This window comes from Scophthalmus maximus, chromosome 17 (assembly GCF_022379125.1).
Source record: "Scophthalmus maximus strain ysfricsl-2021 chromosome 17, ASM2237912v1, whole genome shotgun sequence".
Taxonomy (NCBI): Eukaryota; Metazoa; Chordata; class Actinopteri; order Pleuronectiformes; family Scophthalmidae; genus Scophthalmus; species Scophthalmus maximus.
The window spans coordinates 8,892,489-8,916,513 of record NC_061531.1 but is presented as its reverse complement, the minus strand read 5'-3'; the positions used below and the strand labels follow the sequence as shown (position 1 = coordinate 8,916,513).

The 24,025-nt window shown below is 43.3% G+C and overlaps 1 protein-coding gene across 15 annotated transcripts; it reads left to right on the top strand.

Annotated features, from left to right (window-relative positions):
• The first annotated feature begins 820 nt into the window (after positions 1-820).
• mapk8ip3 (mitogen-activated protein kinase 8 interacting protein 3) lies at positions 821-23,992 on the top strand. Of its 15 annotated transcripts, none has more exons than XM_035614579.2 (34): positions 822-1,894; positions 6,288-6,408; positions 7,030-7,100; positions 7,786-7,877; positions 8,582-8,605; positions 9,814-9,865; positions 10,434-10,665; positions 10,828-10,930; positions 11,273-11,391; positions 12,220-12,231; positions 12,838-12,855; positions 14,021-14,078; positions 14,299-14,451; positions 14,786-14,843; positions 15,063-15,214; positions 15,416-15,472; positions 15,597-15,767; positions 16,396-16,555; positions 16,822-16,872; positions 17,597-17,686; positions 17,847-18,002; positions 18,110-18,275; positions 18,372-18,569; positions 18,684-18,867; positions 19,061-19,180; positions 19,484-19,564; positions 19,670-19,737; positions 19,988-20,136; positions 20,238-20,409; positions 20,555-20,668; positions 21,201-21,239; positions 21,686-21,853; positions 22,308-22,454; positions 22,742-23,992. In XM_035614579.2, exons 1-34 carry the CDS (start codon positions 1,589-1,591, stop codon positions 22,864-22,866), a joined length of 3,987 nt encoding a protein of 1,328 aa, XP_035470472.1. In that variant the 5' UTR covers positions 822-1,588; the 3' UTR covers positions 22,867-23,992. The 15 variants fall into 15 exon arrangements, with proteins under 15 accessions (XP_035470471.1, XP_035470480.1, XP_035470472.1 ...); XM_035614573.2 differs by having other exon boundaries at positions 9,814-9,919; XM_035614582.2 differs by having other exon boundaries at positions 823-1,894; positions 16,429-16,555.
• The last annotated feature ends 33 nt before the right edge of the window (positions 23,993-24,025 follow it).

Sequence of the window (24,025 nt, the reverse complement as noted above, 5' to 3'; positions counted from 1 at the left end):
GTTGACTTGGTTTCTTATGTGGTACGCTACACACAGCATGTGTTCATAAGGATTTAATGTGCATATAATAAAAGTAATCTACAGGAGTGGAGACCGGGCAGCGTTGTGACACTGGATCAGTTGTAATACTGTCAGTTTGACCAGTGAAAAAAGAGATGCAGGGATGCTATCAATATAGTACACTCCCATTTCAAACGTAGTAAAGTAACATTTTTCATCAAGATTATTTTTGGGTTGCACAAAGCCAGCAGCACCCCTGGTGCAGATATCTACATTTGCCACAACTGCAACAGTGATTGAGACAATAAGGAATAGTCACACACACACACACACATCAAGATGTGGATATGTTTTAGGTTGAGGTATTTTTTTTTCTGTCAGGTGGGAAGTATACTAAAATGTAATATTGTCAGTTTGAAAGAATCTTTTCAGAAGCTTCCATGACTTCTGGTCAAGCTGTTGATGTTTATCTCCAGAGCACAGCCTTTTATTTCATTTTTGGAGAGTGCATTGTCATTATTATTAAATTCTAGTGCCTAGTCCTGCTGCAGACTTAGGCCAAGGGACTGATGAAGGAAAAACTACGATTTCAGTTTTTTGGCTTTCAAAATAAAAAATAAATAAAAAGACGTGGCATTCATATCATCATGTAGGGAGATAAATACGGTGCAAATAACGACGACAAATAGGAAAACGCAACAGCAAATCTCAAAACACTTTTGTCACTGAGGCCTCACTGAAAAGATTACTTCCCGTTATCGTTTTTCCATCTTTTTTTTTTCTAGCTTTATTTTGAAATCTCGGTGCGCACTTCCTGGGGTCGCATGTCTCTCTTGACGCAGTCAGTCCGCTCGCTCAATGCAGACGTGGTGACGTCAGGCGGAGTGGGTCAGCTGGCTCCTCCATCTGAACAGCAGGGAGAGCCTCTCCCATAGGGCGACATCACCATCAACGCCCGAGCCTGGCCAACAGCATCGGCAGCGAGGGGGGCGGCGAGACATGGGAGCAACGATGACATAGTGGCCGATCGGGCGTCGGCGACGATCGTGCGGTGGATTATTTATTTGCCTATTTATTAAACGTATTTATTTCCCCCTGCCTGTAATGGCTGGGATCCATGGCTGCGGCTTCTGAGAGGCAGGTGCAATATCATCGACGAAGGCTGCTCGCTCCCCGGCATGGACTCAGCCAGGGCCGATCCACAGGCTGGCCCTCACATCCACTGCGCCGCGGACCAGACGCCCTGTGCGGGGGGAGAGAAATAGCCGAGCCGCTTCTGGGGGCGATACGACGGGCGGCTGGTTGAGGAGGAGGAGGAGGAGGAGGGGGCCCTCTTCACATCGAAATATTACAGCCACTATTATCGATACCGAACTCAAGGTTACGCGCAAACAACAGCCGGCCTCCGTCCGGGAAATCGGCGCTGCTGCATGATAATGGCATTGAGTGTTTTCTTTATTTGATAAAGGACTGACTGAATGTCCCTGTTCCCTCTGCGCTGAGCGGATCCCTACGCGGTGACAGTCTCGCCTTCGAGGCCCGAAACGCTGCTTGAGCGCAGCCTCCTCATCTGCATCCAGCTGCCAACATGATGGAGCTGCAGATAGACGAGGTGGTCTACCAGGACGACTACGGCTCCGGCTCCGTGATGTCGGAGCGGGTGTCGGGCCTGGCCAGCAGCATCTACCGGGAGTTCGAGCGGCTGATCCGCAGCTACGACGAGGAGGTGGTGAAGGAGCTGATGCCGCTGGTGGTGAACGTGCTGGAGAACCTGGACGGGGTGCTGACCGAGAACCAGGAGCACGAGGTGGAGCTGGAGCTGCTGAAGGAGGACAACGAGCAGCTCATCACCCAGTACGAGAGGGAGAAGGCGCTGCGCAAGCAGGCGGAGGAGGTGAGTCTATGGCACCGCATCATCTCCTCCAGCTTCCTCCTCCTCTGTCGTCATGGTTCCTGTCTGAACTGAGCGATTTCATCAGACATGTGACTCATGTTTAGGCCTGTGACATAGGATTGTTGAGCTTATTTTTAGTACCTATGTACTGCTGACACTATTGAAAGTGTCCTCTATGTTGTAAAAAGGGCAACTGATCCTATGATATCATTTAGAAAAAGTTAAACATGAAAGATTTAAACATTACTCGAGGAGTTGCCCACCTCAAGGGCCTGAGAAACACAGTGGAACAATTACAATGTCTGAGATATAAAACAGAAAAAAGTATCAAGTCCTGCGAAATGGAGATGAACAACAGGCTGCTTCTTTTAAATCTCTCTGTTGATTTCCAGAGATATTAGAGAGATACTACACCAGCTGAGCTGAGATGCTGGGGTCAATATGCAGCGCTCACTGTCACAGACACACATCCGTTCATGGATACTAACAGAAAGTTATTGCACAAGTGTAAATACTGTGTGTACCTGGCTTATCTTTTAGTATACGTGCAAATAAACGGTACTCGAAGATTTAAAGTCAACTTCAAATAGTGTCCAATTAGAACTGTGAACAGTTTGAACTTTTATGGACGAGAGTATTTTCATTACACGTTGAACAAGTGCTGCTGCTGCTACCGTTAGGTCCGCTAATGTCAGTATATCATAACTTGACCTGCTTCGGTTTCTACGATTGCTCCTGCTACTTACTGCATTAACTACTAATACCAAGGCTACTACTACCACCAGTGCAACAAAAATACACAAAACTTGGTGTCTTGTGCAGCACTTTATTTTGTATAGCTGAGCAGCACGGCACGAGGTCTCATTTGCAAAGACACAAGCGCACGGTATGCAAACAGAGCCATTACCTGATAGGAGTGTACATTAAATATATGGCGACAAAGGGTCACGCATCCAAGATTTGAAACAAAACAGAGGAATGGTGTATGTGTGACACTCATCGGGCCTTTACATTTGAAAACAAAGCAAGTACAGGGACACAAACAATAAAAGTGGACATTAATATGGTGCTATTGCATTACCGACTAAACTCCACCTCCAGATACTCTTTTTCCCTTTCCTCTGTCTTTCTCTGACCGGCAGGCATCATGAACCAACCTTAATCCTACTCCCATCCAAAGAGGCCTCAGTTTATCACTGGCAGCTCTGTTAGTATCAGCTTAGCTCAGCTTTTATCATCCGTTCTCCCCACTGTGTTTTCTCTTACGCCCGTATGTTTTCTCTTGGAGCTGTTAATTAGAATTTCTGCTGTTTTAAAGGACAGATGTCAACAGGGCAGAGTTTTCTTTTTAAAAAATGTCTTAACAGTGGTGCCAAATAGTGACACTTTAAGTTATCATAAGATACCTGCTACTTACGAGATAATGACTCATAATGACAAAACATCCCATAACATGCACTCAAAAGTAGTGGATGAATCTTATATGTTGTACGTTAAATTTATGTCAATATGTTTGGTCTGTTTAACTTTATTTTTCTTATTTAGCAAGCAAATATTTTGGGCAAGTTCACGGGCACACTCACGCAGAGGAGCTATCAGTATGATTTTCTACTTCTGGCTGCCAAACAGTTCACTGAAGTGGCTTGCTTCTTTGAGTTTCTTTGTCTGGATCCTTCGAGCAAAATATATGTTCCACACCTTCTAAATGATAAGCTTTACATAAGCAGCAGTAGTATTTCAACCACTGCATGTTGTAATATGACACAGTCCTCTTTTTTTCAGTCACTCATTTCTGTATGAGATTATTCCTTGGTTTATCTCTGCCATTCCGGATTCTCATCCATGCAAGGTTATGTTAGGTTGTGTCTCTTTACACATTTGCTCAAAAGAGGTGAAAAATGTATTCAGACAGTTTTGTCCGACTGTGAGAGGAGTGTAATGGGGGATGGGAGGTCGTGCGAGGGGCGGGGAATCATTGGAAATCAATAGTACACAGGGCGCAGTGAGGGAGTCTGGCACTGTAACCCGATTTGTGCTTATGAAGAGCTGAGGCAGAACAACAAAAGCAGAGGGAAAGGAGTCGGAGGACTGAGGTTTTATAAAGCCCAGTGTGAGTGAGTAAAGGCACAGGCCAGACCGGACAGACAAAGGCTATTGAGAAGAATGAGCAGGGAGAGGGAGAGAGAGAGAGAGAGAGAGAGAATCTCAGATGTGGAGGAAAACAATAACACACCCTCCATCAAGAGCGACTAAAATATTGCTCAGATTACAATGTTATTAGGCCTCAGCTAATGGCAAACATAGCCATCCGCTCCCTCTCTGCTCATGAAGACTTCACAAGAAAATCCAGGATTACAGTTATCATAGTGGGCTGATCAAATGCAACCATTTAGAAGCATCTTTGTTGCTGCAGTTTTCTTGTCATGTTCCCACCATCACTCGCTTTGCTGGTTTCACGCTTCTCAGAGTGTGATGACAGGAACAAATCCTGATCATCTCTGCCTCTGCTTTATATGACTGCTCTCACCTTCTCTCCTGACGTGGTTTTCTTTAAGTCAGTGAACACGAAAGACTGGCTCGGTTTATCAGCTCTGGTCCTACACATTCAACACAGTCATGAACCCAACCTTTTCCCTTAAAAACACGTGAAACACGTCTAAACAAAAAACACATACTTCATTTGATACTGCATGTAAAAAAAAAAATCATACTATTGTCAGTAGAAACTGTCTTCAGGTATTTACGCAGGGGAAATGGCCGCAAGTGTGGCAGCATTGCAGTCAGACACACTTAGCTACAGTGTGTCAGGAAAAGCACATTAGCTTCACTCAGTCATCACAAGGCCACTTCATGAATTATTCATAGCGCACCGAATAACGCAATATTCCAGCCCATAAATCTGTATACCATATCATTTTACCAGTGTAATAGGGGTTTTCCACAAATTAAAATGTCCTTGCTGAAAAGACACTGCTGTTTTTTAAACCCGTGCACTGTATCTCTACTGTGCACTGTACCTATGAGAACACATAGGACACATGACTTGGGTTTGACCTAGAGGAGCTTGTCTGTCTTTTTTATCATTGGGTGAATAGATAACATAATTTAAGATAAGATAAGATCAATATTTAAAATACACTAAAAAGAGCAATTAGATATGTACAAAAGTAATAAGGTATGTAACAAGATGACAGGACCACATGCCTAAATATGAATATAAATACTATATACAAGAACAGCAGTAACAGTAATTGCACATGGAGTATGAAATATTGCCCTGTTTGAATTGCACTAAAATTGAAATTAAAAACGAATATTGCACTTTAAAATGTTCCAGTGAATTATTACAGTGGTTATTGAGTACTGGAGAGTGTGTGTATGTGGTCTACTGATAGCAGTGCTGGTTGTAGCAAAATATATACAATGTAACAGGATTGCACATAATCCATTGAATAGCACAGATATAAATGGAATGTTGCATTATGATAATAATAATGATGGATTTTATTTCATGCCACCCTGCTAAACACACAAGGACACCTTATAATACGACATACAATGTCCCCCAGATTGGATTATTTAATGAAGAGATAGAAAAATATTACGCGTATAATCTGATTGTGTGTGTATAATCTGATTTTTCATTTGATGTATGGATGTTTTCAGGTATTGTGCTGGAAGTAAAGGTGCAAAAACAACATCAGCTATTTCTGCTGTTCAGTAGTTGTATTGTACTATATTCAGCTTCTGCTTTCCCTCAGAGGCAGAGAATTCTTCACGTGTGTCAAACAATGCACAGGTTTTTATGGGGATAATTGTTCAACAGTTTTTCCAGGACTTTGGTTGTCTACATAAGTTATTGTATTTGTAGAAGTCTTCAAATGGCAGCATTTGCCTTTTTGTGTGGTACATATCTGCAGCATACTCCTGGTTCCATGGTCTCTCTGCATGCAGAGGATTACGGTATTAAGACTCTGTAGACTTTCTGCACTGGAAAAAGTATGTCATTGTGAACAGCTTTACAAAACTTACAGAGTGTTCACTGTCAGACAAATGGAGATATTTTGTAGATTGCGAGTAGATTCTTTGAGTGAGAAAGCTTTGAAAAGGTGCGTATTCTCACCCGAACACTGAAGCTTTTCCTGAGAGATGATTCCTCAACATTGCTGCTATGATCAAGATCAGAATTACAACTCCATTTCAATTTAGTGGCCACAAGCGTTGTCATTGTAGTACATTGTGTTTCTTTCCATGGTAATTTCAAAGATCCAATCCATGCACAATGTTGAAAACATTACATCATCTGTCACTTTTAGTCTGTGTTTACTTTGAGTCTGGATATTGAAGTCCAGCTCTGTAAAGGCCCAATTTTTGCCCTTGTGTCCTCCATCAGAAATTCATTGAATTTGAGGATGCCTTGGAAGCTGAGAAGAAGGACCTGCAGGTACAGGTGGAGTTTCTGGAGCTGCAGGGGAAACAACTGGAGCTGAAGACCAAGAACTATTCTGACCAGAGTGAGTGCACCGACTTCACACACTGTAATAAACTGCACCCGCAGCACATCTGGCTGTCCAGATCTGGGAAGTTCAGGTCTTAAAAGGTTTATTGATGAATTTCGATTGATAGCGCTGCACAAGCTTTTTTTGATACACATAAAAGAAAATGCAACATTAAACCTCAAGAATATATTTCCATTGTCGTTTTATGGGAGGAAGATGGAAAGGGAAGTAGACACTGTTGTAGGATGTTGTATTTTTAGATTGTTGTAACTGAAACCCTGATTTGCCTTTGTTCACTTCACACAGTTTAGTCTTAACTGTTTTCTTCCCTTGATGTGTTTCTATTTCTCTATGTTTTTCTATCAGGGTTCCACAGTGGAGTTTGCCTAAGCATTTAAAATAATGACAAGCACACCTGAGATTGAACAATGAGTTCTTTTGGATTGTCATCCCCCTTTCTCAGTTCTTTTTCATAGAACTATATTTTCAGCATCATATTTAACTAGTGACAAATATGTGAACAGGTCAACCGGCAAGAATTAGATTCGGTGCAATTTAATTATTACTTTTTTTTCTCTTGCTCCATTCTAATGCATTTCTTGCATTTAAACCATTGTCTGTCCATCTGTCTCTCAGTCACTAGGTTGGAGGAGCGAGAATCCGACATGAAGAAAGAGTACAATGCTCTGCACCAGCGCCACACTGAGGTGAGAGAAAACGCTCCGCCCCAACAAACGTTCATACTCTCAAGCCAAATCCACCAAACACATATGCCTGTTGTAATCAAAGTAATGTTGTAGTAAAGGGGCACACCAATGTTGTTTTTGTTTTTATTGGCCTCATTCTGCAAATCGTATGCTTCGATAAATCCCGGTAATTTCTTTGAAACCCCGGAGAAATGTAAAACAAAACAAAAAAATTATTGCATATTCTTCTTTTTTTCTACTTTGCAATGAAACAAAACAAAAAGCAAAGTGTTCACTGTGGTGGATTACCTGACACAAGCAAGTCTCTGCATATTGTTTTCACACCACAATGAAAATGAGGGAAATCAATGGCAGCCTGGAAAGTACAAAAAATTGAATTTGACCACAAGAAAACAAGATCATATGTATTTTTTTTAAATGGTAAGCATTAAAATAAGTCTGTCAATTGTAGTAAATAAACAGCAATATGCCAAATATCACAGTATGGTCCTTCATGCTCTATAATCTCACAATATGATCCTTTTGGTTCACTAAATATTCATTTATCTAGTAAATACAGTTTATCCAGTATTTTTCTAGTAATCCAAGAGGCAGTGGATTAAAGATTTTGTAATTAAATCACTGTAATTCTTTTATATGCATTTCCTCTTTTCTCACACCTTTTCTGTTTGTCACTGCATCACAGATGATTCAGACGTATGTCGAGCACATAGAGCGGTCCAAAATGCAGCAGGCAGGGACCAACAGCCAATCAGAAGGCACTGGCTGTGGACGAACGTGAGTGTGTGTGTGTGTGTGTGTGTGTGTGTTCATCCATATATCTTTGTGTGGATTTGAATTGTGTCTCTCAACCATTGTCTTGTTGCTGATGTTTCATGTTTACTTCTGAATGTATATATTAGGCTTTTCATGTGCCAACATGCTCATTGTGCCGATGCGGGAGTTTTTTTGTCAGGAGCCATGATGAACAGCGGCTGCATCCCACCAACAGAAAGGAGAAAGAATAATTAATAATTTTAAATCAAACTGACGGCAGGACAAAATTAGACCCATGAGTGTGTTCACGAAAACAAGACAAGGAGTGCGACATCTGGTCCGATTTCTGTAGCTGCATCACAGATTAGTCGCCTCGGGCAACATGTCCACTACACACACACAATATCCTAGATCTCAGCTCAGCAACAATCGAATGAAAGATATCCTAGTCCTGCCAATCATCAGCCGAGTGTGGCGGCTGTTTGCTCGCAATTTGCGACTTTTTGCAGCTCTGAAAAGTTTATCAGTGAACAGCTGATTATCTGAAGCAGTTAAAATGAGAATGAGACTGAGACCAATTTTGTGCAGAGTTGTTAACACTCTGGCAAACTGTTGTAGACTTGGAAAGGTGCGGGGTCGTGTTTACCTGGTTTCATGTGTCACTGCATGTTCCTCTCGCCTGTATTTCTCTAATCACTGTCTGTCTGTCTGCCTGGCTTGCACAGTCAACGCCACACATGGAGGAAAAGGTAAATCCAACATGGTCCCACAACTGTCCCACCTCCTTTTCGTCCCAAAACTTACTTAGAGAAAGAGTTGCTGATGTCCCTAATCATACTCGTCCAATACCTATAACTCCTTGTATAAAAAACTGTTCCCTCTATGTGTTTGCTGATGCTTGGTTCAACTATTTGTTATTATCATTTGAGCATCATTAATGCTGCTTCCTCAGAACAAATTATGAAATGAGGAATGGTCTCCAGGTCATTTGAATGCGATCCATATTTTTCACTTTTTACCATCTATCTCCTCCTTTTCCCCCTCATGTGCTTGTGTCTGTCTGTCAGTTCGTCTGAGTGTCTGCCTGTTAGCCTGTCCTGCTTGATCTATGTCTAAGGAAGATGTCAAGGAGCAAGTAATTATATGTCTTCATTTTAAGACAATTAGAGATAACATAAACAAACAGTGGTCATTTGAGCTGTACATGTCTCATGGTTTGAACAGCAGATGTGAGATTATGTCTCTACTTTTTTCTATATTATTATTTTCTCTCTTTCGGGTCGTGGGTTTGATTGCAGCAGGCGTTTGCTGCCTTTATGCTGGTTTCTTCTAGGTGTTCTGGATACAGTTAAAACTTAGTCTCTTTCTTGCCAAGATTGAATTCAGTTCAGCACATTGATACCTGTCTCATGTCTGTAGGCTAAATATGTTTTGGCTAATATTTTTTTTACATTCATTGAATGAATGGATTCAGGAAAGTCTGGCTTCTGCCTTTCCCTGATATTAAGTATTAATATACTGAATCATTTTCAAAAAACGCTATCAAGTTTATTTGATCTTCTGTTGCATCGTCCTGGAAGTGATCAACAAAGTGTGTCAGTGGCTCACACTCTGACCTTCTGGTCTGCACTGCGGGGTGGCTGGGAGGTTTGAGTCAGCTTAAGTCGTCTGCAATTATAACATGCTTTTGGAAAGAGATATGGTTAATTAAAAGCACAAACCACACTGCTGGTTTATGATGAAGTGGATCTTGAAGTAACATTTGATTTAGACTTGTTTTGTACTTACTTGCAAAAGTCATAGATGCAGCCCCTCCTTATCTCCTTATTTGCTTTTCTGTGCATGCACAGATCCTATGCACGGTTTTATACTGAGGCCCTAGTCCTTGAGATGAAGAGTCAGTAAATGTAATGAATTCATAATTAACAATATGTGTTTGTGTTTCTTCTGCCTGCAGCAAAGCAGAGCGCCCGCCGTCGTTGAGCCTGTACCCCAGCGGCGAGGGCATGGTACGTGGGGGTCTCGGGGGGGCTAGGATGATGCCCGGGAAAGACATCTGGCAGGTCAGCAAGCTCGGCCAGTCTATCTTCAGCTCTGCCTATCAGGTGGGACAGACAGCGGCCATGTCTTCCTCCACGAACCACAACTGCAGCCCGGAAGTGGAAGGGGGAGGGGTCAGCCTTACCGCTGCCCGTCCTGCTAGCCACACCAATGCGGGCCACCTCCCCTTCGCCTGCTTGTGTCACTTTAAAAGAAGCTATTTCACTCACACCAATTGGAAATCTACCCATTTAAGTCTGATTTGTTAGGTATATGTGTTGACGCAAGCAAACAAGGATTTTTTTTTCTTTAGAATTATTTTACTGTGTAATCATGGAGCTTCATGTGTCCTCTTGTTTTACTTTACACTCTTACATTAAGTTATGCCCTTAAGTTTCCAAGTGTTCCAAAAGGTGTAGTGCAGGTGTTGAAGGTTAAAACTTGGTGCCTGATCCTGTCTTCACCATATGATACTCATATAATGTTGTTTGTATCTTGCCCCCATGTCATCATCTCACACCGCCGCTGTACTCCAAGGAGGATGAATCAGAGTCCGACTCAGTGGCAGCCACACCCAGCAGCACAGGAAGCAAGTCCAACACGCCCACCTCCTCCGTCCCCTCCGCCACCGTCACCCCCATCAACGAGGGCTTCGTCCCAAACTCCGAGTTTGATGCGACGCGCACTGGGAACCACAGGAAAAGTGCCAAGCGGCTCAGCCGGAATATGGAGGTGCAAGTTTCCCAGGAGACCAGGAATGTCAGCATCGGTAAGAGATGGCTGCCAAGTGCATCCACGGGTCAAAGAAGATGTCTCACAACCGTCCCTCCCTCCCCAGTGTTTGAATCCTTCCCCTAAAAGGGTGTTTATAGTTTTCTAAAAAGCAGCTGAACTGTAAGTCTTATATTTGTAATTTGTCATACGTCTCCAGGTATGGGAAGCAGTGATGAGTGGTCTGAGTTTCAGGAGATCATTGATTCAACTCCTGAGCTGGACATGTGTGTGGACCACCGTGTGTACGGAGGAGGAAACAGGTGCATTACACGCACGGCACACATCAGTAGTGTCTTGTGACAATCCTGTATTTTATATTAGGTTTTTAGCAACAAAGTTAACTGCGGTCAACATGGAGTGGAGTTTTTTTCTTTACTAAGTTTGGTAATGTATGACAGCAAACATTAGACCATAGAAGATTCTTTCATTCTTTAGCTAAATGTGAAAACATAAATTACCACAACTACAGTTGCCTGGCTTTTAAAAGATAAACATATTACTCCCTCATATGATGTGCTGCCATGGAGTAGATTTATATTTCAATTAACAGAATAAAATAAGATTGCACTCCTATTGTTGAATTTTTTTAATGTGTGTTTCAGCCCCTCCCAGGGTATAGTGAATGAGGCCTTCGGCATCAACACTGACTCTCTCTATCACGAGATCAAAGACGCCAAGTCGGACATCATCGGAGATGTGGACGCAGGAGCCGAGCTGTTGGGTACGAACAGGACTTTGGCTGCAACATCTTTTGCCGGTTTTAAAGGTTCATCTGTAAATGAACCGGTAAAAGTAGAAACAAGTTGTGTCATGAAATCAATAGTGATAACCTTCTCTTTAATGCCGTGGTCAAGTGTTTCGACTTCAAAGGAAATGCTTGAAAATAAAAGTGGATGCATGTGCGCAATGCACAAAGCCAGCACTTGTCTTTGCTTCCGGTTCCTGCAGGGCAGGAGCTTCGTGTGAGGCTGTGTGAATGTGCCCCTGCACTGACTCCAACTTTTTTTTTTTTTACCTTGCATGGCCCACGCTGGAATACACTCCATCCCAGCAGCTCATCCAGTGTCGCTGCACAGTCATGCTGAAAAAAATATACAGTTCAATCCCCCAACCCCTGCTGCCCATTCATACAGTGTTACTTTTATTATTTATTTTATCTTTCTAGTTTGCTATTATTTAATTTATTTTTGGTTGCAGGGCAGAGGCACATTTAACACCAGCCTATTTCAAATGTTTTGGGTTTAAACGGATATTTATTTGTAAAACTTTAATCTATTCTCACATTTATCAGATATTCTGAGTGTAGTTTATTTCCCATTCACAGTTATCGTTTACCTTAAATTTCCTCTGGAAACTCTGGTATTTTGGGTTCATACATTTTGGGAGATTCATTTTTTACAATCTTAATTATCGTAATTGGGTTCCTTTGGGTTTTGATTTAACAATCCCTGAAATAGGAGGGATGGTTTGACCCATCGTCTTGTCCATCTGTTAACCTTTCACCCATTTCTTTTCCCTTTTTATGTGCTTCTGCTGGTGACACCCATAGGCGAGTTCTCAGGTGTGTATCTGAACATGCATTGGTTGGTATCTTTTTCTTTTACTCTCTCGACTTCTTTTCCAAACTCTACATCAGGCAATTTGAAATTTGGAGATTTCAATGACAGGGTAGAGGCACAAAATCAATACACGTGCACTGAAACAGTTTGTCCTTCCGTCAAAGTCACAGTGAAAACAAAATAATCTTAAGTGATTGCCACGTGGGTCTGCATGTCCCATATTAAAAATAACCGCTTTCTACTTTTTATGGTATGTTCCATTGGTTCAGAATGACCCTATAAATACCCTTGGGGCAGTTTCCCACCCAGCCGCATTTTCAAAAAGGAATCATATAATTTCAAAGGCAATATGATCATAAAAAAAAATCTGTTTCACTGCTCCTTTTGAAATGAATAAATCTTATTTAGTGCCACAGAAATCGTTCCCTCCCTTACTTCTTGTTCCAGTCCTTTAGCCCAGCGGCTCTTCCTCACATCCAGACTTTTAAAATGCTTATCAGCATCCTCGCTTCTCTCTTCCTCTTCTTCGTCATCTTCTCTGATCTGTGCCTTTTTCTCTTTCCTTCTTCTCCCTTCCACCTTTCCCCTTTTTCCTCCTCTGCCTCCAGTCCGTGATGATTTCTTCGGTAAGGTGCCCCATGCCTACTGTCATGGTCACTTTTGCTTGTTATGTCATTCCCTGGCTTTGAGCTTTCACATCCCTCTGGTTTATTCTTTGCTTTGTTTTTTATGTGCCACCTTTGCATTTTCACATAACTAGTTTAAGAAAAAAGCCTCAATAATCGTTTTGCTGTGAAAATCATTGTAGACGTGATTCCTGGTGGAGCATTAAAACAAAAATGCTGTTTAGAAAGCAAACGCAGTGTAATCTCATTGTAAAGAGGCAGAACTGTCTAGGAAGAAACAGAAATTAAAGACAAACGCCCGTCTTCCTATGATGAGGGTTACATAACAGAACAAAGTGATGTGTTTGACATATGAACAGTACATCATATAATCACATCTCCAGGCTGCCCCACTCAACACCTTCAAAGTCCAGGATATGAGTGATTTACCTCTGGAGATTCATTTGAATAAACACAAATTGAGATATGTACTTCATTTTTCTGCCTCCTCATTCAGGTCACATATCGCAGCATAAACTTTGCAAAACATAACGTTTTCTAACCCAGTCTTATTGAACAATTTAACGTCTTTTGTAAGTTTTTGACACTAGGTGTATAATAACAACCTCTTTTTTCTGTTTTCCCATTTTTGTTTTCCCTTTTTTGTGTTTTTTACATATTCTTATGTACACAATTTTCTGTGTTGACATTTCTGCTTAAGGTTTGTGGGCTTGGCTCATGTTGCACAATGCTTGCTGCTTCCATGTAAAAAAAGAAATTCAGCTCATTTCTGGCAAGAATGTATTTTGATTAATTTGTTTAACGTTGTCGTGGTTAAGGGATCAACTGTGACTTTTGAATATATGTTCACGTGGGGTGGGATAGTTTCCCTCAATGATATGTTATATTTTGAAATGAAAAAACATTTGCTCAGTACTTGAGCAGTCGAGTAATTGTGATGCTGTTTTTGAAGAGAAAAAAAGAGCAGTTAATAACAGCTTAAATAAATTCTCGTAACCATGTCATTTGATTATTAAACATTATTTTGTACGAAATTTTCTCAACTTGTCAAACAGCTGGCACTTAACCTCGGTTGATAGCCTTGTGTAGCCTTTCAGTCAGTGGAATGATTGATTTGTATAATGTGTGACGATGACTAACAGAGATGGGACTGTGACTGTTACAGGAATGGGCAAGGAGGTGGAGAACCTGCTGACAGAGAACAAACAGCTCCTAGAGACCAAGTAAGAGACACAGAGAGGGGTGTGTGTGTGTGTTTGTGTGTGTGTGTGTGTCAATATTAATTTTCATCCTTATAAACCTTTTACCTTTAATCTAAAGAAACTGCATTTCTGTACAGCATGTTATCACAGGAGTGTGTCTGGACATTACAGCGCCACCTGTGGTCTCCTGTAGCTGGTTATAGTACTTCACTTCCTCCTCTTTCTGCCCTTTGCTTGTCAGAAATGCCCTCAACATTGTGAAAAATGACCTTATTGCCCAAGTGGACGAGCTGTCGGGGGTGCAGGAGGTGCTGAGGGAAGAGCTGGAGGCCGTGAGGCAGTCCAAGAACAAGGTGGACGCCAGAGTCAAGGAGCTGGAAGAAGAACTGAAGAGGTGAAAACACCAAGTTGTTTTATTTAGATTACATGACAAGAAAATAATAAGTTCCTTTGAATACTGTCTGTGGTTGACAACAATAAGACAACAGTGACTTAGCCTAATGTCTTCTTCTGTAATCCTTACCTTAGTGACCCTATGTGACTACCTAACACATACATCCTAGCAACAGACACAGTAACAAGATGGTCTCTTGCTGGTGACTTGAAATGTCTTAATACAGATCCCAGTTATCCAGTGTTGTAGACAGTCTCCAGTTTATTTACAAATCTTAGATTTTAAATGCACTTCTCATATCGACTACTTCCTTGAAACTGTTTTTGTGCTGCAGGTTAAGAGCAGAAGCTCTTGGTGCATCGCGGGACTCCAAGGATGAAGGAGGTGACGATGTGAGTAGATTGGGATCTAGGTCTTGTCGATATCTTCTTTCTTTTTTTACAGATTCAATATATTTCCTTTAGAAACACTGAATCAACATTGTAGAACAACCTTAGAGAAACCATGTATAAGCTGGCAAGAGTGTCTTTCTTGCTGCAAACGTCAGCCTCTAGTATTTTGAGATCTCATGTAATGAAAAAAAAAATGGCACTGTGCTCTCTCGTTCCCAGTTTTCATCACCCATGCAGGATGGCGACATGACCATGACGCAACGGCGGCGATTCACCCGCGTGGAGATGGCCCGCGTGCTGATGGAGAGGAACCAGTACAAAGAGAGACTCATGGAGCTGCAGGAGGCCGTACGGTGGACAGAAATGATCAGGTAGAAGAAAACAGAGATGCTGCATTGGAATCACAGGAAATTAACGACTGTCGGGTTTTAAGTCAAAATAGTGAATACATTTCAAGTTTCCTGATACAGTGACAGTATTCAAGAAAATATACTGGACCAAAAAAGAAAAACAATCCCCTGTGGTTTATATTATCTCTTCTCTGTTTAACTCGCGCCTCTCTGTCTTGTCAGGGCGTCCCGGGAGAGTCCTCAAATCCAAGAGAAAAAGAAGTCTACCATCTGGCAGTTGTGAGATTTGGGTTTAATTAAACTTCTTCAGTACAATTAGAAAATACCTGAAAGAAATGATTTGGAAAAAAACAAATATGTAGAAAATCTAACATCTCCCCCTCTTTCTGGCTCCAACCCCCAGCTTTGCACGTCTCTTCAGCTCATCAGCCAGCCCGCCGCCCGTCAAGCGGCCGTACTACAGCGTCAACATCCACTACAAGTCGCCCTCGCCGGCCGGTTTCTCTCAGCGCCGCAGCCAAACCATGTGTCAGATCTCCACCTCCAACCGCACGCTGGAGTTCTTCCCTGAAGAGTGAGCGGAAACCAGCTTGCATACCGTCACTAAACTTACACCTCACACTGCAGCTTCTACCTTATCTGCTCCCCACGCTGCTTTGGTCTGAACGCCTGGTTGCTCGCTCGCTTGCGGCAGCTTGGACAGTAGAAAGCTTTCGGCAGGTTCCTCGAACATTCTGGGTTTTCATCTTCCATTCAGAGAAATCTCTTCAAGCACAGATATTAAATATTCTGCACACTAAACATATCAGTGCACATGGAACTGGAGGCACGAGCTCCAAGAGTTATTGTAAGTCAATGTCTGAATGTTAAAATGTTCTGTTGTTGGTGAGTAGAGGGAACGTGACCTCCCGCTTCCTTACACACCTTACAGTTTTCACAGTAAAGTATGATTGGAGTGCAGAGTTTGACCTGGAAAGTAAATTTTCTTATTTTAAAAACATCTTAATTTGCGTTTCAGTTTAGTGGGATAAAACATGTATTTTGCTTAAGCTAGAAGTTTAACCACTGTGTTTGCTTTATTTGCATTTTCCTCCTCCACTCTTGATCTTTTCATCTCTTTCTGCCTCCTGCTGCTGGCTGACCAGGCTGCTAACGCTTCGCTTTTCTCTCTCTCTTCCCTCCCTTCCCTCCGTCGCCTGCAGACTGGCCAGTAACGGTGTTGCGTCTCTCCTCAGTGACTCGGCACTCTTGGCCCGCCGAGAGCAGCGGCGCGAACAGTATCGGCAGGTGCGCGAGCACATGCGTCGTGACGACGGCATCATGCAGGCTTGTGGCTGGAGTGTGCCATCTCGCTTCAAACAGGTACACACACAAACCATCCCAAATGGTCATAGACTCCTCCGGGCCTCCACATACTGTACACAACTAAAATACACAAATAACTCTAAATAAATAGAAAAAACTCTTTGTGTTTTCCACCTTGGTTTTAAGCATAAACATGGTTTAATAGCATCAAAGTGCACCTTAGATTTTGCCTGGCAGACTAAGGGGTTGATCCCCATGCAGCTCAAAGGCCCGAGGGCAGAGTGTGTTGGTAGGCAGGCGGCTCTAACTCTGGTCTCCCACAGACTGGAGCTCCGACGGAGAGCGCTCAGGACAGCCCGCTGAAGAGGCAACAGGCAAGTGAGACCGACAGAGTGCCAGCATGCACCTTTACGGTTCTTCTCCCTTTAACCTTCCCCCTAAAACCCACAACCATTAGATCGCAGCTAATAAACACCTGCAAATACATGCAGACAGATACAACGAAGAATACATATCCACACAATGAAGACGACATTTTCTGTACTCCGCTCCATGTGAAGGTTTATATTTTTTGATTCAGCTTTTTCTAAATCAAAATACAACTTTGCTTGGAAAACGTGCATGAACATCAAGGGGAAGCGTTTAATATGAGACATGATATGAATCAGCATCCCTGTGTTTCATACAACTCAAACAAATAACATGTGCAGAGACACACACACACAGACACACATAGCTTATGACTGTGTTTTTTCAACCTCTAACCTCTGTCTGATTCAAACTGCCCCACATACACATTGATGTGGTCATCACTTACTTACTCCTTCTTTTGACTTTGTTGTAGTTCCTACTCTGAAATATATCAAAGTTAGTGAGCAACAGCATGAACTTTGCATTCCTGTGGTATATTTTTAATTTTATTTCTGATGACAACATTACATCACATCAGGATATTTCAGCTACAATAGAGTTTAAACACAAACACTGAATGTGCCTCGATTTTATCAGTGGCCAGTAACATTGGAGATGTGCTGAGGGAACCAGGCAATATAACAATACTTTACCTGTATTCTGAGCACTCATTACCTCTGCTTTTAGATTACGAATGAAAAAGAAGATAATCGCATGAAGAATGTTCCTGTCCCTGTGTACTGTCGACCTCTGGTAGAGAAGGACCCCAACAGGAAGGTGAGATAAGAAGGGGAAAGAACAGTGGCTCCACCACCAGTCACAATAACTTCATGTAACTTCGATAAAGGTTGCTGTGGCATTCAGAGAAAAGAGACGAGGGCAGCAGCTTTTTCCATCCTATTCATTTTTGCACATGCGTGTGTGCATGTGCTTGTAGCTGTGGTGTGCAGCGGGGGTGGACCTGACCGGGTGGAGGGGCGGCAGCCAGGAGTCGGCACCGGGCAAAGTGCCAACAGGCAGCAGCGATCCCTTGCACGCTGAGGAAGATGGAGCCGAGAAGAAGAGCCGTCACAACTCCCCAGAGAAGAGGAAGGTAGATCATCAGTCCCCACTTCAAAGTGATATTTGTTTTGTTTGTTGTTATTTTGCTTTGCTGTCAATGTGTTAGAATAATGCCGTCTACCCTCTCCCTGTCCCAAGTCAAAGGAGCTCCAAGAAACAGACACCATGAGCAGCCGAGTGTGGATACTCACCAGCACCCACTCTGCCAGCAAGGTGGTCATCATCGACGCCAACCAGCCGGGCTCACTGGTCGACCAGTTCAACGTCTGCAACGCCCACGTGCTCTGCATCTCCAGCGTGCCAGGTAGGTCGGGAAACGCTCCTTAAAGCCACAGAGTACCATGAAAACACATCTCACTAAAGGATGTGACTTTTTTTTGCACCTTGTGGTTTTGTTCAGCTGCCAGTGAGAGCGACTATCCAGCAGGAGAGATCGTGTTGGATTCCGGCGATGGTGGTGCAGGGGGAGACGAGGACGCTGGTGGCGTGGAGGGCATGTTGGCTGGTATCACTCTCGTCGGCTGCGCCACCAACTGCAGCGTTGCCCGTAGCAACTGCTCCTCGCGCACCGACACCCCCATTATGGATAAAGGACAAGGTGGGCACATTGTGAATACTCCTGCATATTTATATATATTTATAAAACGGTGAGAATTGCCATTCTATAGTACTCTATAGCACCGTTACTTATTTCAACGGTGTTGTGCTTTAGCCCCCACTGCTCCCCCCATGAATGGGAAAATTCACCCTGCACAGTCTGCTGAGGAAGCCACCGAGGCCACCGAGGTTCCTGAGTCAACAGCCAGCCACGCAGAAATGGGATCGGGACCTCCAGGACCGTTCACTGAGCACGTCTTCACTGATCCCCAGCCTCGTCCAACAGACGCCTCTGACAGGTAGGAGGTCAAAGTCTGTCCATCTCAAGAAAATCATCAGGAATGACAGACAATCAGAAATAAACCTGTGTGCACATTTGATACCTTGAGCACGCCAGCTAAAGATGTCCAGGTTCTTAAAAATATATATATATATATATATATAAAAAATAAAATAAAATAAAAAACCTGTGTATGTCATCTGTCCTCACAGAGGTGCAGGTCAGTCCAAAGAGGAAACATCTCATCATCCAGAGTCAGAAGAAGGAGGTGAAGAGGCCAAAAACTACACAAGCGTAGCCCCCACCATGTGGCTCGGAGCCCAGAATGGATGGTGAGCCTTTCAGCTGAGCAGCTCACAACTTGTTGCCTCACAGAATCCAGAAACACATTATTCCATTTCTTTGTCAAAGTTCACACGGGTAACCACATTCAACTAACACTGTAAAGTTCAGGTCATAGATAAGTTATGAGCTTAAATTTTCACTGTTACGTCTTTATTTTAGTGAAGTAGATATCAGTCAGATGGTGGGCTTGAAAAATACCCAGACAGTGTGGTTGTATCCTCATAAATGTCATGACATGCCTATGAACTGTGCATGTCGTCTGGACTGAATTGGCTGTGTTGTCTGTCAAGGCTCTATGTCCACTCAGCCGTTGGAAACTGGAAGAAGTGTCTCCACTCCATCAAACTCAAAGACTCGGTGCTCAGCCTGGTGTAAGTGCTTGTGGCAGTTCTTTTCTGTAAAATTACAAACAAGGAACTTCAGAATCAGAAAGTCTTTCTATGAATCTCAGTCTTTGTTTGTTTCTCTGACCTCAGGCATGTGAAAGGACGTGTACTGGTTGCCCTCGCTGACGGGACACTCGCCATTTTCCATAGATCAGAGGGTATTTGGCATTTTAAATTTTTTGTCTCAACAGGGCTCCTATGTACCAACATGTCAGGTGGTTCTAGGTAATAAGAAAAGTAGCCCTCGATCTTTAGCCTTACCACCATTCAGGCTCCATGCATCAGACTTGAGCCACTGTTAAAGGGTTTTCACAGGAAAATAGTGGCATTGTTCCCTATAACAGTTTCATTGATCAGAGTTTTCCGGCGTGTGTGTGCGTGTGCATGTGCGTGCGCGTACATCAACAGATGGCCAGTGGGACTTGTCCAACTATCATCTAATGGACCTTGGTCGGCCTCATCACTCCATTCGCTGCATGGCCGTCGTCCACGATAAAGTGTGGTGCGGCTACAAGAACAAGATCCACGTCATCCAGCCCAAGAGCATGCAGATAGAGGTGAGCCATGAATCCACTGTCACAAATGAAACGCAACGATCAGCTTTACATGATATAGTACTTTGTGTTGATGAAGTGATTAATCTTTTTCCTCACCGCAGAAGTCCTTCGACGCCCACCCCCGCAGAGAGAGCCAGGTGCGGCAGCTAGCGTGGATCGGCGACGGCGTGTGGGTGTCGATCCGGCTCGACTCCACCCTGCGTCTCTACCATGCTCATACACACCAGCACCTCCAGGACGTGGACATTGAGCCATACGTCAGCAAGATGCTGGGTGAGATTGTGTCTTGTCCTGACAGAGAAGATTGGATGTTACTAATTTCATGTTTAATGTACATTCTGATTTTCTCACCCGCAGATCTCTCCTTTTTAAAGTAAAATGTATATTTTTATATCCTGTTCAATCTCTCCGGTTGTAGGTACCGGCAAGCTGGGCTTCTCTTTTGTGCGAATCACGGCACTTCTTATCGGTGGAAATCGTCTTTGGGTAGGAACTGGAAACGGTGTGATCATCTCCATCCCACTGACAGAGAGTGAGTTTCATTCATACATTCTTACAACGAGGGCAACACAACGAAACATCTGCCGTCTTTCATGGGCTCTGTTGCAAATAGAAATCCAAAACTGTGACCAAATAGTGACGGGCTGTTGGCGGAGGAAAAAGGAAAATGTCGGTTTAGAAAAAAGATTTGTCTGCAACCTGAATCTCATCAAACATAAACATTTACATTGGTCCTAAAATCCTCTTGGGACACTGTTAGTTCTGACCAGTTATTTTGTGATTCCAACTGTCTGGATATTATTTCAAATGGAGCATGAATTAAGGACCAAGCAGCACCGTCACGTGGTCCTTCCCTTTTTCACTTTAAACTCCAACATTAAAACATACAGTAGGGATATGTGTTCTCCTTCAGATCACGCCCTCTTTTCCCAACCTTCTGTTTTCCTTTCTTCCCTCGATGCTTTCACCTCTTTCACGGAGTCTTGGTCTTAACTATTACTGTTACTGTCCTCTGTCTCCTCTTCCTCTTCCTCCTCCTCCTCCTCCACCTCCACCTCCCGTAGCGGTGGTCCTTCACCGGGGACAGCTCCTGGGTTTGAGGGGTAAGTGGGAGTGGGATCTACCTTTCCTTGCCCGCCTTCACCCGGTCGACCCTCCATGTTTCCCTGAAACACTCTCACGTCTGCGGACCTCTTCTGTAACCTGTTTCTAAACTCTCGTGCCGTGAGGACACACGTCCAAAGCTCTATTCGCCCTGTTTTATCTGCTGATGGTCTCCGAGAGTATTCTGTGCGCAGTGATTTGATTTTCATACTTGTATCAGAACAGTGCTTTTACACGTTGTTGGCTTTGCATGCTAAAGACACTATGTTTGTGTTGCATGTAAGGGACGTGCCTTAGCTGTCTTCTTCTCATTTTCAGTGGATATGTGGAGAAATGTGGATTTTGTGGGTGATTTTTAGTGTTAAGGTGTTGTTAATTGTTTGTCATGCCACCACATATGATTTGCTGGTTGGTTATTTTTTTCCACTTCTGGACTCTCCCTCAGCCAATAAGGTGTCTCCAACATCCTCCGGTGGAGTCATCCACGTGTACGGCGATGACGGCGGATCCGAAAAGAGCAGCGGCAGCTTCATCCCCTATTGCTCGATGGCACAGGCCCAGCTCTGTTTTCATGGACACCGTGATGCCGTCAAGTTCTTCGTCTCAGTGCCCGGTGGGTACGCGGCCTTGTCCGTGTCGGCTGATAACGACAGATAATCATGCTTACTGCTTTTGTTCTGAATTCAGAATGTTGTTTTTAAACTCCTTACCGGCCATGTTTGATTTACACCAAATGTAAGGTAGAATCTGCTTCATCTCACATGTGGACAAATATCGTAAAAAGTCGACTCAAGAGTTTTTCAGACTAAAAAGTAAACCACAATTAAATCTGTGATGATGTAGATGGTAAACAGACGTCAATTGAGGGTCGCTGGGATCTTGATTTTGCATCATTTGATTCAGTTGAATATACTAAGTGGAACAGAGTTCTGTTCTTTTACTCAGTACATCAGTCAAGTTCAATGTTTATGATTACTTGTACCTGAACGTTACACGTCTATATCTAACTACACTCCCTAGTCTGAAATCTGATATGTTTTCTTTTCCCCCCCCCCCTTTCCTGTCAGGCAATGTTCTGGCCACCCTTAACGGCAGCGTGCTGGACAGTCCATCAGAGGGTCAGGGCTCCACAGCGCCCCCGGAGACGGAGGCCCAGTGTGTTCACAACGTACTGGTGCTGAGTGGAGGAGAGGGCTACATCGACTTCCGTATTGGTGAGCAACCACGCCTGCACATAAACCGGACACCACACCGTTTACACCAGCACCATTCCTTAAACTGCATTGTGACAATGGCTTAAAAAAAATTCTTAACATTTCAGCTTTTGAGAATTCTTTGCAACATTTCTTTTAGTAAATAGAGATTAAATAATGTCCCAGTATTTTGTACAGATGTGTATTGCTCGTATGTTGAAGGTATGTCAGCTTCAATGAAAGAAAAAAGAAAATAAATAGAGAAATAAGTTATTATCTCTCCCAAAACATCCGTTTATTGTCCACAGGGGACGGAGAAGACGATGAGACAGAGGAAGGAGAGAGCGGTGGGCCTCCGCAGATGAAACCTGCTCTGAGCAAAGCTGAGCGGAGCCACATCATCGTCTGGCAGGTGTCCTACGTACCCGAGTGACGCCCCATCACACCCACCACCTCCTCCTCCTGGCCCCACAAGCTTCCTGCCACCCGAACCTTGTAATTATCCCCGATCAAGTTAAAGTTCTCCTGGCTCTCAAACGACCCCCCAAGCCGTGTATGGTCCCCTGTAACTATCCCCTCCTTCCCCATCACCTTGTAACTTTAATGCCTTGTAAGGAGCTCCTCTGATCTAGTAATCTGCCTGCCATCCTGTCTGTCCCACTCCCACCCAGGGCATTGTTAACCATCTTCAGGAGCTGTGTAACCCAGCCTCATAACTACCTCCCCTCCTCTGTATCAATCTTATATTCACCCTGTAAGCACACCGTATCTCCTCCTATATATATATATATCTCAACTACCCTGCATCTGCCCCAGAGTTAGCCCTCCTCTTCCTCCATTTAGTTTGTCATCTGTGAAACCCTCACCTTACTGTTCCTGAAGCAAAGCCCAGAGCCCCAACGTGCTACAATTGTACCAAAAAACAACAACAAATCAGTCTGATTTTCCAAACAACAGCCAATCAGCAATCCTTAACCATTCATGGCTTTATATGGATCCTGGTTGATAATGGATGCAGATGTCAGGTGCTTGCTTAGACACCACACTTTTTTTGGCATTAAGATTGTGGCGAATGGTTTAAATCGTTGTCGGTTGAGATATGAAAATAAGTCGTCATGGAACCAACGGAAAGTAAAAATTACTTCACAATTCAGCTTAAAAGTCCGGGTTCTTGAAACCTTTACCTCAAATATTTCTCATCCCATCTTGCCTCTGTTTTAAAGTGTGCTGCTGATTAAGGACGTGTTTTTCATCAGAGTGAAGTCGGTGAGGTCAGAACATGTCTACATGCTTTGAAACATGTGATCGAGGTCGAGGGTCGAGTGCAACGTGTCAAGGGTTCGGTCCAGAACAAATTTCTCTCATCTGACTGGCTGTGGATCGGACGGTTTGGTGTAAAGCAGGCGAACGGTGGCGTGTCGTCATTATGTGTACAGGGATAATTGTAAATCTCCAGACACACCGAAGCCCATCCTCTTTGTTCAGTATGGAAGTTCATGCATTGATCTCTATCTGTGTGGATTAAATATTAAACATATTTGTGTGCTGAAAAACATTAAGTTTGTGTGGTTGCATGCTTCTTACTTTACACA

Coding starts and splice junctions, on each gene's coding strand:
- mapk8ip3 (XM_035614573.2), top strand. CDS start 1,589: ATGATGGAGCTGCAGATAGACGAGGTGGTCTACCAGGACGACTACGGC. Junction 10,666..10,827: donor GACCAGGAATGTCAGCATCG/GTAAGAGATGGC, acceptor ATACGTCTCCAG/GTATGGGAAGCAGTGATGAG. Junction 18,868..19,060: donor CCAACAGACGCCTCTGACAG/GTAGGAGGTCAA, acceptor CTGTCCTCACAG/AGGTGCAGGTCAGTCCAAAG.